The following is a 14,165-nucleotide window of genomic DNA, read 5'->3' on the forward strand; positions in this document are numbered from 1 at the left end:
GGGGGCAGGGAAAGGGTGTGGACGCAGGGAGATGGTGGAGCCTGGCCTCAGGTTCGCTGCCAGCGGTGTGGACAGGTCACTGCAACTCTACCAGCGGCTTTCTGCTCCAGGTCCTCGTCTGTGAGAGGAAGCATAAAAAAAGACCTTCTAGAGTGTTGGCAGAAGGGCGAATCTCTGCGGGGAGGTTGGTGATTCCACGGGCAAAGGACATTCCAGTGTCCCAGACTCCTCCATTTCTCCACCGCCCACGTGAAAAACCCCTCAGGAAAGCTTGTCAGCTCCACCTTCAAAACGCACTCAGAAAAAAAAAAAAAAAAAATGGGCCCAGAATCTGGCAACTTCTCATCCCCCGTCACTGCCTTCTCGTCATCCAGCCACCAGCACCTCCTCCCCACTGGGCTCCCAGCCTCCACCCTCGCCCCAGTCTCTCCCCCACACGGCTTAGGGATCCTGTTAGAACTAAGTCCGATCACATCCCTCCTCCGCTCAGAGCCGTCCCCTCTCCCACCTCCCCTAGAGCAAAACCCCAAGTCCTTACAAAGGCTACAAGGCCTCAGCTCTGGTGTCATCTCCCAGCCCTCTGCCCTTCGTTCACTGCTCTTGTTGGTCCTTGAATAGGCCAAGCACATTCCCACCTCGGGGACTTTGCACGTGCTGTTCTTACTGCCTAGACCCCTCGTCCAGGTGGGAGACGTCTACGTATTTCCATATCCGTGGCTCACCTTCCTCCCTCACTTCACTCAGGTCACTGCTCAGGTCACCAGCTTTGTGGGGAGGAAAAGAGCAGCCCCTCCACCCCGCACTAGCTTTTCTTGACAGCACCATCTCTTCCTGACTAAATGTGGATGTTTTCCTGTGCACTGTCTGTCCCGGCACAGAACATAAGCCTCTGAGAAGGGGCATGTCCGATTATTTCGGGTCTCCAGCCCCAGCCCCACTTAGGGCCTGGCACGCAGGGAAAGTTCTGTAAATATTTGTTGAAGGAATGTAAAGATTCACTTATCCGCATTATCTTAGCGCCTGCTCTGTGCCTGGCCCACGCTGGGCGGTGCTGGGGACACAGCTATAAGTGAAGTGTGCCAGCCCTGTTCTTGTGGGCTCACAGTCCAGTGGGTGACACAGACTTGTCTCTAGACAATGATGACCCAGAGTGGGCAGGGCTGGAATGAAGGAGCCCCAGGGCCTCAGGAGCCCAGAGGAGATGCCTGGTCCACCCTGGGGTGGGGGTGGGGGTGGGGGGTAGTTTCCAGAAGGGAAGGGGCTCAGGTGATCTGTGAGCACAGACCTAAATGGAATGAAGAATTGAGCCACGTGGAGATCTAAGGGGAAAGCCTTTCAGTCAGCGGGAACAGCAAATGCAGACTATGTAAGGGCGACTCCGAAGCTTAGCAAAGAGGCCGGTGTGGAGGAGCTGGGGTCAGGGGCAGAACGCAGAAGCCTTGGGGGCCATGGTGAGAACTTGGGTCTCTACTCTGTGAGATGGGAGCCATGGGAGGCTCTGGGCAGAGGAGGGACAGGACCTGACTTTGGTTTTCACAGGATCCCTCTGCCTGATGCATGGAGAATGGACAGTGCGGGGCAAAGGGAGAAGCAGGGATCCCAGTGGGGAAGGCACCGCACTGGTCGGCAGTGGATGATGGTGGTGCCTGAGATGGGGTGGGAACAGTGAGCGTAGGAGAAGTGGTCAGATGAGCACATATTTTGTAAGTCGAGAGCCCTCGCTATTGGCTGATGGACTGAAGGAAACAGCAGGGCCAGAAAGGCTCCCAGGTGTTTGCCTGAAGGGAAAGACCACAGTAAATGGGATTAATGGGATATATACGTTTTCTAATGACCACTGCACTCCAAGCTTAGTCAAGGGTCATCAGGCCCCAGGGCCCTTTCCCCCCACCCAGGGTAACACCTGAGTGTTTTAAGAGAAATAACTTGTCTCCAGGATTAGTATTTAACAGAGACCGATGAAAATTAAGCAAGTGGCTGAAGAATTACATTAAATCCCTGGATAAAATAAATTAGGGTGGGCCAGGGCCAGGGCCTCGTTCTCTCCATCAGTGGGGTGGGAGGGGAATGGAGAGCTGGTCATTCTAGTGCACTCTCCATTTTCCTGAAAAGGAAACTGGAGCTGTGAGATGTCAAATCATTTGCGGGCTGCAAGCTGGTGAGCGGCAGGAAAAGGGAGCGAACCCAGGTGGGTGTGACCACAGAGCGGGGCCATTGCCCGTGCCCTGTGCAAAAGGGCAGATTTTTTTCAGCCAGCACAGGGCAGCCCTTGGAGGTATGGAGCCAAGGTGTGACCTGAGAGGAAACTGGTTTGAGAAAAGTCGCATAGGGTGTGCCCGAGAAGGCCAAAGCAGGCATTATCTAGTCTCCCTGGTGACCAGATCCTGGACTCCTTTATCCGTTCAGTCTCCAAGCCACGGATTCCTTCTCGGAAGGTTTCAGAAACGACGTCCAAACCCATCCCCCACGACTCGAAAAACACATTAATGAGTTTGACTCAGGAGCCCATCAACTTGGGTCAATGGCAGGCGCAGGAGACTCACAGACCACCCTCCCTGGGGCCTCAGTGCTCAGTCTGAAGAAAATGAGAAGGATCAGCTCCGTAAACAATTTAGCCAGCTCTTCTTCAGTGGCCAGGGTAGGAAAGCAGCTGAGCTACCAGGTTAACGACGAAGCTACCAGACCTAGTTAACCAAGGTGGTGACATGTCCACACACACCCCATAGATGCAAATTAGCTCAATGGGGCCTTCAGAAAGGGTCAGAACCCCAAGAACCTAGTCTTTCCCCTCCCCTCTGCCCCCTGGGCGGGTCAGTTTCCTTTCAAGTCCTCCCTGGCCACCCATCTCTCCTTTTCTTAAACTAAGTAGGTCTTCCCGGGCCCCAGGATCCCACTCCCCGCACCACCCTGGGGTGGACATTCTCCCCACCCCCCTGCTCTGATCGGGCCAGCGATCTCACCCCGGGAAAGGGGAGGGGGGGTCTGCCGATTGCTGCCGTTATAACTGTTACCACCACGGTCAATTTTCTTTTCCGCGCTCCCCGGCTCCCCGCCCCACCCCTGGCGCGGGAACGTCCCGGATCCCGCGCTCCGACCGGAGTCCCGGGTGCAGACCTACGGGGACCGGAACGTCCCCACTGCCACGGCCGTAGGCGCGGACCTGCCTCTTCCCGCCGCTGCAGTCTTGCCCGCCGGTGGACAAGCGAAGGTGCTCGCCACCCACCCACCACCAAACACCCCGCACTCACCGAGGTCCGCGCGGTCGGCGCCCCCACTTCCGCCGGCGCCCCGCCTGCAGCGGCTCGGGCGGGCAGCGAGCCGCCGAGCCTGGGTTCCGCCAGCCGCCTCAGCCGCCCCACGTGGTCGCGGGCGGGCTCGCGGGCTCGGAAGCCCGCACAGCTCCGGGACATCACCCCGCCGGCCGGCGACCGTGGCCGCACGCTTGGATCTGAAGCACCGTCTGCGAGGTGGGGGCGTCCAGCATGCCCATTTTACAGAAGAAGAAATTGAGGCTCCAAGAGGGTTTAAGGGCAGAGCTTGGTCTTGCCTACCCCACCCCCCACTACACGTGCGAACTCCAATCCCTCACCTCCAGTCCCGACCCCACCTACCCTACTTGAAACTTTGAGATCATGCTCTGGGCAGCCAGGCACCAGGAACAAAACCTCGGAGAGCAGGAGCTGGGGTGGACCCGAGGCGGTCATTATCCTGTAGCCCTATTTCACAAAGGAAACCCAGGCCCGGAAGGGCGGAGCGGCTGGCGTGCGGTGCTGTGGAACCTCGCAGGTCTGGGCTCAGACAGAATGCACCTCTTCCACAGGGTTTTACTAAAGGAGGGGGTCTTGTGGGTCTCTGCTTCCCACTGGATCCCTAAGGTCTAGTGCCTAGCACACAGGCCCTCTGCAAATGTCTATTGAAAGAATGCGCATAGCAGGAGCTCAATACACATTTGTTGACTGAACTTTGAAGGATTAGGGGCTCTGTTCGTGAACGAGATAGACTTCCCTCCTGCCCTCTCAGAACCGACATTATAGGGGAGCTGGGAGGGGTAGAATGGGGTATACACGAGCAAAAACCTCCACAAGATCCTTGGGGGCTTGATGGGTGATGTAAACGAAATAAAATAAGGGTGGTGGGATAGGAGCAGGTGGCAGCGTTGATGAGCTTCTTTAATCGGGTGGTCGGAGAGAAGAAGGTGGCACTGAAGAAGCTACCTCAGGGAACAGATGGGGAAACTGAGGCCCAGGAGGGAACTGGGGACAGATGGAGGTCATAGAGTACAATCCATAAGGCCTTCAGTAGGGTGGGGCTACTTTAGATACCGTGGTCAGGGAGGCCCTCTGCTCTCAGGAGGACAATCAAGCCAAGACCTGAATAACAATATGAGGAACCCTGGGGCCTGGAGCAAGCACTCCAGGAGATTAGCATGTGAAATTCACTCAGCACTGCGCTGGGGACCCACCTGGCAGGACAGACTCTGGCCCTGACCTCAGGGGACTTGTGTGGGGTGGGAGGAAGGGAGAGGATAGTCAAGAAAACTGTTCTGTATTATGATGTGGTTGGTGCCAGGAAGAAAAGAAAACTTGTAAGGGCTGGAGGGTGGGGCAGGGTGTTGATGCCACTTCAAACGTGATCTGAGAGGGCTGCTTTGAGGAGGGAAGTTCTAGGAGGCCCGAGCGAAGGGAGGTAAGACAGTTGGCTTTCGTGGCAATTCCAAGTGTAGGAGCAAAATAGATGTACTTGATCGCAACCCTCTTCTGCTCAAACCCCTCCCGAGGCTCACGACTCTGTTAACCAAAGCCTTTAAAGTCGTCAAAAGGCCCACTTGGAGCTGACTCCATTTTCTCACAGAACACAATCACCCCCTTACCTCTCGCCCTGGCCCCCTCACCCCCTCCTTCTTATTCTTGAACACAGAGGCTGGCTGGCTCGCTTGCCGCCACACCCTTCCCTGGCGTGGGGAGAAAATTGAGGACCTCATCCCAGTCATCCCGCCCCTTGACAACCCTTCTTAGTTTTACTGGCTCCACACCGCACTTGTCATTCTGGTAGGCACTCTGGATTTTACGCTTATTGTTGAAGTGGTCTCCCTAACCAATAAACCGGGAGGTGAGAGATGACTGTCTGTTTAGTTCACTGCTGTACCCCCAGTGCACAGTAGGCGCTCGATATGTTTGCCCAGTGAATTTTTATTGTAATGCATTTACTGAAAGAGTCCAGATTACTGTTAGGAGCCTAGTTAGAAACGTGGTCCCTACCATTTTCTCGCTTGGGGGTGTTTGCGGAGACCCTGTGCCTCAGTTTCATCAGCCCGAAAACGGGATCCGAAAAAGCCGTTTCTCTGCGTGTCCGTGTGAAGTCGGTGACATTAAGGTGTGATCAATAAGGCGAACGCAGTGAGCATGGCTCTGATTGAGTCTGGCCGCCGGCGGGGGGCCCCTGCGGGGCTGCCCCGTTCTCTCCCATCAGGCCCCGCCCTCGGGGGCGGAGCCACAGGCTGGGCTAGCACGTGTAAAAGTTCGCGGCCAGTCGCGGCAGTCACTCACCTGAGCGCCTCGCTCTGAACGCGCGCAGCTCGCTCGTCCTCCGCCTGCCAGCTCGCCAGCCCGCCAGCCCGCCAGCTCGCCTGGGCCACGACTCATGTCCCGCCGCAAGGCCGGCTGCACGCCCCGCCGAGTAGACCCCGCGCCCGCCGCCAACTCAGACGACGAGACGGAGATGCGGGACCTAATCATCGATGTGAAGCCTGAGCCGAACCCTTGGCCCTTGCAGGCCCTGGGGCTGGGTCCCTTCTCCCCAAAGGAAGTGCCCGCGCCGGGGCGGTTCGAGGGCGAACCCCGCCACTCCCCTGGCCCGGTGCCCGCCGGCGGCCCCCTCCACGCCTTCAGCGCGCGGAACCAGTGGGCGCCGTGGATGCCTCTGATCCCGAACCCTCACGGTGAGCGCCCCCTGCCTGAAGCCCCACCACTCTCCCCTTTCTCTCTCGGGTGGGACCCCCTCCTCCCGACACCGCCCCCCAGCCCCTGCCGTATTTCCGTCGCTGGGTCCTGGCCTCCTTCTGACCTTCGGGTTTCCCCGCTCTCGCTTGCAACCCCCAGCCCCCATCCTGGCCCCACCTCACGCTCACCACCCACTTCCTCCCTGCAGGCCGCCAGCCGTGGACCGACAAACACCCAGATATGTTGACCTGCGGCCGCTGCTTGCAGACCTTCCCGCTGAAGGCCATCACTACTTTCATGGACCACAAGAAGCTGGGCTGTCAGCTCTATAGGGGCACCAACCCTTGCCAGGGTTCAGGTGAGTAAAGCTAGGATGCGGACCCCTCTCAAATTCAAGGGCTCGGCTTCCTGTGGGAGAAGGGGCTGTACTGGACAGGCGGGGCAGTGAGCACTACTTCCCCTTTTGGGTGCAGCCTAGGCGTGGCCAGGGCCTGCCCTGTCCTAGGGCTGGGACTAGTGGTGGGGTGGGGGGTGGGGAGGCGGGGCTGGGCAGAGAAGGAGGGCAGCCCACAGGGTGTGGCCAGCCCCAGAAGACTGGTCTGGGGATTTGCCACACACAGACCCCCCCAATCTGGTTTCACTTCTCCTTCCCCTTGGCCAGAAATAACTGGCCAGGTGGCTGGACCAGTGTGGCAGTAGTGGGGACCTCTGGGGAGGGCAGTGGCCTGGGGGAGGGGGGCTGAGGCCAGCTGGAAGGAGGGTGTTGCCACCCTCTTCTACCTCTTTATCACTGGCGATTGAGGTGCTGGTGCATTTGCTCAGAGCCAGGGAAGGGGCTTCTGGCCTCCCCTCCCCCACACGGAATCTCCCAGCCCTGCTTGCTGGGAAGCCCCTGGTTTGAGCCAGGTCCTAAGTGTCCGGGCACCTGGGTTCCTTCTCTTGGGACAGAATTAAACCCTTAACATTGTTCTAGGCTCATAGTGAGCTTTTGATCAACATTGCCTGTGGCACTTATCCAGATGTGCGATTTCCAGACCCCTGGCCCTTGTGCTCCTGGGACTTTTGAGAAATGGAATTATGTTCTGCGCTGGGCCAGAGGGAGGGTCCTATAGTGACAGAGGGTCTGTGATGGAATTATTGGAACGAATCACTGAGACTCTTGGACTTGGAGGATTACCGAGGGCTTACATGGACCCAATTCGAGTTGTTTCCTATTCGAAGTCACCATAACCCTAAAAGGGAGAGAATTCCTAGGACCCCCATATTCTAGCAAACGTGGAAACAGGCTCAGAGAGGGGTATTTCTTGCCCAAGATCCCACAGCCAAGGAGAGCGAGACTGAAGTCAGGCCAAGTGGACTTTCTCCAGCCTCAGCCTGTGCTCTTGACCCTGGAGTTGTGTCAGGAAAGCCACCTCCATCCAAGTAGCAGTGGATCTAGGAAGTACCTTACTGATAGTGAATGGAGGACCTAGAGAAAATATCAAATTTGGGGGGGTCTGTGCAGAAGTGGGGAACCTAGCTTGCTACCCCCTTGCCTCAGTAGGTGGCTGCTAAGCCTTCTCCCCCATCTTAGACCTTGGCTCCCTCTTCTGCAGGGCATGGAACCCAGGCGTGTGGGTCCTGACAGGAACCCACTCAGTCATCAAGAGCAGTATTTATTATTAAACCAACGACCTTTGAAAACCCCTTCCCCACTCCCCAGGTTTCTGGATTGAAACCGCAGGGCCCCTACCCCTTCCAAGCTGTGTGACCTTGGAGAAATGGAAATGTCTCTGCCTCCATTTTACCAGCTGAAAATGGAGGTTTTCTTGTCGTGAAGGAAAGTTGTGAGAGTAGACGGAGGCATGGCCCAGCGCCTGGCACACTGGTTTTGGTCACCTCCTCAGCATGGCCTTCCGGAATGCCACCCCCCACCCCGCCCCGTTTTAACTTTTCAGTTTTTCTTGAAGATTTTCAAACACAGAAAACCCTCACGGCTTCATCACCCACTCCAGATTTTCTTCGCTTCTTGTGTGTCCGTCCGCCTCCCCGAACATCTGCTTCCTGAGGGCAGGGAGTTCGCCTGCCCTCTGTCCTCGGGCCCTGAACAGCTTTTCCCAACCCTAACTGGCAGCCGTGACGTGCAAGCCTCATGCCTCTGACCCATCACACTAACACCTGACCCTTCTCTCTGCAGAACTCGAGGACCTGAAGGCCTTGATCTGCCTCCGTTGCGGCCGGCAGTTCGAGAGGGCCTGGAAGCTGCTCCGCCACGCCCAGTGGGACCACGGAATGGCCATCTACCAGACAGAACCCGAGGCCCCGGAGACCCCACTGCTGGGCCTGGCAGAGGTGGCCGCGGCCGTGTCTGCAGTGTCAGCAGTGTTGGGGCCAGAAGCAGAGGCCAAGAGCCCCCGGGCAAGCAGCCTTCCCCGGCGGAGCCCCACCTGCCCCGTTTGTATGAAGACCCTCAGCTCCTTCAGCAACCTCAAGGTGCACATGCGTTCACACACGGGCGAGCGGCCCTACGCCTGCGACCAGTGTCCCTACGCCTGCGCCCAGAGCAGCAAGCTCAACCGCCACAAGAAGACCCACCAGCAGCTGCTGCCCCAGAGCCCCGACATGGCCAACGCCAGTGAGGAGCAGGCCTCTGCCGCCCCGCCAGAGCCAGCGGCCCACGCTGCCGCCCCGGCCAGTGCCCTCTCGTGCAGCGGTGGGGAAGGGGCTGGAGCCGCCGCCACAGCAGGTGTGCAAGAACCTGGGGCTCCCGGTGGTGGGGCCCAAGTGGGCCCCGGCGGGGACGGTTGGCAAGTCGCCGTCAAGGAAGAGAGAACTGACCCTGTCCAGAGCCCAAAAATGTCACCCAAGAAGACGCCAAAGCCGGTGGGCAAGAGCCGTGGATCTGGGGGCAGCTGCGAGTTCTGCGGGAAGCACTTCGCCAACAGCAGCAACCTGACGGTGCACCGGCGCTCACACACCGGGGAGCGGCCCTACGCCTGCGAGCTGTGCCCCTACGCCTGCGCCCAGAGCAGCAAGCTCAACCGCCACCGCCGCATGCACGGCCTGGGGCCCGGGGGTGCCCGCTTCGAGTGCCCCCACTGCCGCGTGCCCTTCGGCCTGCGGGCCACACTGGACAAACACCTGCGGCAGAAGCATCCCAAGGCAGGAGAGGAGGCCTGAGCCGCAGGAATGCCCCGCCTCCCCGCTGTCCCCGGTACCACTGCCACCAGGTGTGTCGACCTTGTCCTTCCCCCGCTGTGAATAAATCCCAGTTACACACGTGTGGACTCTGCTTTCTCAAGGTGTCTGAGGTAGAGCAGGAGGCTTCCCATCCTTGGGGTGGACGGCTGGACAGACCGGTTTAGAATGAGGGGGTGAGGGGAAGGCTGGCCCCCAGTGCCTGGGGCGCAGCAGGACTGGCACAGAAAGCCGTGCTCCCGGTTCCTGGTGTGGGCGAGGGCAGGGAGAGGCCTGGACCTGTCACCGGAGGCCCTGGGCAAAGTCCGGGCCTGGCCTCCACATGTGGGCCCTTTTCCCAGCAGATCGAGCCCCTGCCCTCACGGAGCCACAGCCAACCAGACCCAGGTTGGGTATCCCACGGGCAACACACACCTGTCCCCCAACCCCAGCAAGCTTCCTCCCCAGCTGGGGGTACGGGGGTTTGGGAGCCCCGCACCCACCACACGGACAACAATGAGGCCAGGTAAAGGGAATTAAATAACTTTTGAATTTATTTCATTAGAGAACAAAACAAGCAGCATCGCAGCTTGAGCCCTCGTCCCCCACACTCCTGCCTAATGTCGGTAGTGGGGGCTTCGGGATCTGGACCTTGAGCGCCTGGAGAGAGAGGGGAGGGCCCTGTGAGGGTGGGGCAGGGCTGCGGGACCACAGGAGCCCTGCCCTGTGCACACATACACACATGCACCAACATGCACCAACATGCCTGGGGACCGTGGGGCTGCAGTGGTCGGGAGTCAGCTGCCGAGGGAGGGAGTGAAGGAGGTATGAGGGAGGAGGTAGCTCCGAAAACTGTAAAGTGCAAGGTGGGGGAAGAGGAACCCACCAGGCCCTCCCACTGGACAGTGATTCCCAAGGACCCTGCTCACCTTCGGGAAGAGCTGTATTCTCGGCCTGGAATGAGAGGAGGGGGTGAGGACACAGCAAATGCCCAGGGCCCAGGAGTGGCTCCGGGGCTGGACCTCTGATGTGTCTCCAGCTGAGGCCAGACAGGCGCGTCCGGCACGTCCACTGTGGGACTGCAATCTGTGCCCCCCGCCCACACCAATGTGCCAGAAACGGGTGATTCTTCTAATTCCTGCAAGTCCCTTGTGACGGAGACAACGCTACGTGCCTGTGCACTTACGGTCTTGAATTTTAATTTACAGAAGACTAACGTGAAAAAGTACCACGTTTTTTTGTGACTGGTTCTGACATCGCTTCTTTTTTTAAAGCCCCAGAGCCTCCACCCAGCTCTTCCAACCCAGCGGCCAGGAGGACACTCACTGTAACGGGGGGAGGGCGAGCGGCTCTGCCGGCTGTACTGGCGTTCCCATTCTTCTCTCTCCTTCTCTCGGCGTTCCCGCTCCCTGCACAGGCAAGGGAAGGCAACCCAGGACGGCTGAGCGTGCAGCCCACAACACTGAACTCCAAGGCCAGCCCCAGTGCAAGAGCAAACCATCTTCACTGGGAAATGAGGACAGTCTGCCCAGAGGGGGTGCTGCTGGGCAGAGGCAGGACCACAGTCTCAGTCAGCCTTGCTACGAAAGGCTCGCCAAACAGACAGGAGGGCTGGGTGGGTGGATCATTTCCTGTCCCACTCAGGGCGCAGGCAGTGAGCAGAGGGGCTTACACCAATTAACATGAGCGCTTAATCGTCAGACTAGAATTTGCAACCCCACAGGTGACATTTACTGCGGATCTTCTCCTGGCCCTGACCTGGCTGAGATAGGACAACTATTGCATTCCCATTTTGAAGCTGAGCAAACTAAGGCTCGGGAGAAAGGCCCACAGCTGGTGGGTGGCGGAGGTGGGATCAGAACCCAGGTCTGACTGACCATGACACCGAGTTGCTGGGCACTCTGCCCAGCTGCCGATGGAAGTGTGCAGCATCCCTCGGAAGCACAACACACGAAGCGCATGCAATAAACTGACAACAATGACTCAGAGCAGTGGGGTCGGGCACCAGGCCTTCCTACACCCTAGAGCGGGATCCCACCGAGACATGTGCATCATTACGTCTCCCGTCTCCCCACAGAGGAAGGAATCCCGCTCAGAGGGGTTAAGTAGCTTGTCCAAGGACTTACAACAAGTACGGGTGCAACCAGAAAAGAGTAACAGCTGACACAGTCCCATCACTGACTCCCCTCCTTGCCAACACGAAGTACTACGGTGTCCAGTATGGCCCTGGGAGGACTGAGGCCTTATGGGCACAAATCCCCAAGCTATCCTGTGAGGTCAGCACCGAGAGGACTAGTGCCCCCCACCCAGGGCCACACAGTGAGAGACAGAGCTGGCACTGGACCCCAAGTTTGTCTGCCCTAGGCTCCGAGCCACTCGGCTCCGCAGAGGAAGACACGAGATGATGAGAGAAGCAGAATGCAGACGAAAGAAGCCGTCTCCCAGCACTGGGCCGGACTGGCCACGGGGCTGGCTAGAGACCGACCCTTCAACTAACAGAGCGCCACCTCAGTGTTCTAGAGGCTGAGCACCCAGCAAGAGGCCAGCAGCTGGATCTGACACCTCAGTGGGGACCCCAACAATAATCAAAAACACAGGTGGGGGTTAGTGCTTCAAGGCAAAGATAGCAGGGCTGGAAAACGGAGTGTTTTCAGGTGCTACTCCAGACAGAATGGCCAGTGGAGTGACAGACGGGACCGGGTAGGGGTCCGCGCCAAGAGAACAGCAATGTATGCTGGAGGCTGGCGGAGCAGAGAGGAGTACACTGGGGGTGGAGAGAGGAAACTGAGGCCCAGAGGGGGCTCCGACTTTTCCACTCGGGGCTCCGCCAGGGCTCTAGCTCAGAGCTGGGTGGTGGGGAACGAGGCGGGTGGGGGGATGGCCCAGAAGCAGGTAGCCGTGGCCCCGATACAGGCGGCGGGGACCAGCTTACTTCATACGGATCTTGCGGGCCATGGCGCGAAGCTCATCTTCCCGCTCCTGTGGCAGAGGCGGCAGTGAAGGGGCGGTGAGGGCTGGCCCGGCTGGCACCCTGGCGCCCCACCCGAGCCCCACCCCTCACTCCGCCCTGACCTGACGCTCATGTTCCTGCTGTATCATCTTCTCCTGAGCGGCCTTCTTATCCGCCTTGACTGCGGGGAGGGAGGATCACGGTGACTGAGGGGGACCCACAAGAGTCTCCACTTCCGTGTGGAAGCCGTGCTCTGAGCACCACAGTGCCTGCCTCCTGAGGCCCACGGCGCAGAGGCAGCAGAGCGGCGGGCGTTCCCACTCCTCCCCAAGGCCAGGCTGGAAGGAAGCGGGGCTTGGAAGAACTGAGGGACAGATGGGGAGACGTACACTGCCTGTTCAGTGCCTTCTGCATCCTCAGCTTCAGCTTCTCCTGCGGCGTCAGCTTGGGCTGGGGAAGGGGGAGAAGAGGCGGGAGAGGGGGTGGGTGTCCCGGAGCTCCCACGACCCACCTCATCCACGAGCCTGGGACTTGTGGGGGCATGTGGGGAGGGACAGGCTGTGGACACCCACCACGAGGGTGGGGAGGCCCAGGGACAGAGGGAGCCCAGTAGACAGTGAGGAGGGGAGGCGGACACGGATCTCGTGGGATAGAGCCCCCCACCCGCCCCCCGGTCCCCCTCGATTCCCGGGGCTGGATCTCCCGGCCCACCCGGGCCCCCCTGCAGGCCCACCGGGCCCAGCTCTCGGGCACTGCTGCTGGCGGGAGTTAGACGGGCGAGTTCCAAATTCTTACTGACTTTGGCAGCTCCTGTCTCTTTACCAGCGGCAGGTTCGGTCCTGGAAGGAGGAAAAGACAGCTGCCATCTCAGACCCCGCACATTCAGAAACTCAAGGTCATGGGCCTGCGACACCCCCAGGGAGGCACCCTGTCGCTCTCAGATCCCTCAGTACAGGGCTGTGTCCCCCTCAGACCTCCTTCGAAAAGACGACAATGAAAACCATCCCCCACCTGCGGCTGACAACCCTCTCTCCCCAGCCCTGCCTCTGCTCACTTTTTCAGCTTCTCGCCCACAGCAGGGGACGCTGCTGGCCTGGTCAGCTTCTCCCTTGCGGGTGACGGCGAGTGACTCTGGCTATGGCTGCGACTGCGGCTCTGGCTGGGGCTGCGACTGCGGCTCTGGCTGGGGCTGCGGCTCTGAGTCAGGCTGCGACTGCGGGACGGGCTGAGGGACCAGCTGCTGCGGCTGCGGCTGCTGCTGTGGTGCCGGGGGCCCCGGCCGCCCCGTCTGTACCGGTCCCCTGAGCGGGAGCGGCTCCTGGGGGCACGGCGGGGCAGGAGAGACGCTGTGAGGCTCCAGGGACCCCATTCGCACACCTCCCCGCCGGCTCTGAATCTTCAGCCCTCCTTCAAAGCCCTGTGGTTGGTTCCAGTGTGACCCCACTTCCCTCTAGCTCCTTTCCTGCAGAAACCCCCCAGCTGCTCCCTGGCCTTACTCAGTCTAAACTCAGACCACCCTCTGATAAACCACCCTGAAACTCACTCATTACCCATCCACCCAGCTCCCTGGGAGGTGATCTCTGGGAGGGCAGGACCTGGCTGGTTGGCTCCGTACTTTTCACACGGTCCCCAGCTCTGGGTGCTCAAGAGGTGTGACCTCATCTACGCCCTCACCACCTCCTCCCCTTGCTGGGGCCCAGAGTCTCACACCAGTGGGGATCAGTTGCCCCATCAGGCTGCAACGCAGACCCACAGGATCTAGCCTGGGGACAAGCAGCCCTGTCCTCTCTCTGTTCGAGACCCTGGGGCTCCTCCGCTAGGGCTCCCCTGAAGGCTGGCATTCAAGATGTGACCAGACTCCCGTCCCCGGCCTTTCTCCTGTCATCGCCTCAAGTCCGCCTATAGTGACTGACCTGGAAACCAAATCTAGTGTCCCCCGCCCCCGGTTCTGTTGGGGCTGTCCTGGGTTTTTACAAATTTCAAATTTACAGACACTGTTGAGAAAACGCGAGCTGCCCTTTAAAAATCTAGACTCTCAACCTCTCTTGAAAAACCAGAAGTTGAGCAACACCAGGCCTGGCACCAAGCAGCCAATGACCGGTCGGATAGGACGTGTGCCC

General features: G+C 59.3%; 2 protein-coding genes across 2 annotated transcripts in view; one reads left to right on the forward strand and one right to left on the reverse strand.

The window, feature by feature from the left end:
- Nucleotides 1-5,535: 5,535 nt before the first annotated feature.
- On the forward strand, nt 5,536-9,197 carry ZNF296 (zinc finger protein 296). Its single transcript, XM_011367965.2, has 3 exons — nt 5,536-5,938; nt 6,148-6,297; nt 8,116-9,197. The coding sequence occupies exons 1-3, from the start codon at nt 5,641-5,643 to the stop codon at nt 9,096-9,098; spliced, it is 1,431 nt and encodes a 476-aa protein (XP_011366267.1). The 5' UTR covers nt 5,536-5,640; the 3' UTR covers nt 9,099-9,197.
- A 429-nt stretch (nt 9,198-9,626) lies between these two features.
- Nucleotides 9,627-14,165, reverse strand: part of CLASRP (CLK4 associating serine/arginine rich protein) — a 24,289-nt gene continuing 19,750 nt past the window's right edge. Inside the window, exons 11-18 of the mRNA XM_023535245.1 lie at nt 13,100-13,441; nt 12,845-12,884; nt 12,435-12,495; nt 12,168-12,226; nt 12,028-12,074; nt 10,422-10,504; nt 10,025-10,049; nt 9,627-9,755 (exon numbers count right to left, since the gene is read on the reverse strand). Coding sequence (XP_023391013.1) covers nt 9,713-9,755; nt 10,025-10,049; nt 10,422-10,504; nt 12,028-12,074; nt 12,168-12,226; nt 12,435-12,495; nt 12,845-12,884; nt 13,100-13,441 — 700 coding nt within the window. The 3' untranslated portion in view covers nt 9,627-9,712. The remainder of the gene's footprint in view (nt 9,756-10,024; nt 10,050-10,421; nt 10,505-12,027; nt 12,075-12,167; nt 12,227-12,434; nt 12,496-12,844; nt 12,885-13,099; nt 13,442-14,165) is intronic.

The sequence above is a fragment of the Pteropus vampyrus genome, unplaced genomic scaffold, assembly GCF_000151845.1.
Source record: "Pteropus vampyrus isolate Shadow unplaced genomic scaffold, Pvam_2.0 Scaffold138, whole genome shotgun sequence".
Classification (NCBI taxonomy): Eukaryota; Metazoa; Chordata; class Mammalia; order Chiroptera; family Pteropodidae; genus Pteropus; species Pteropus vampyrus.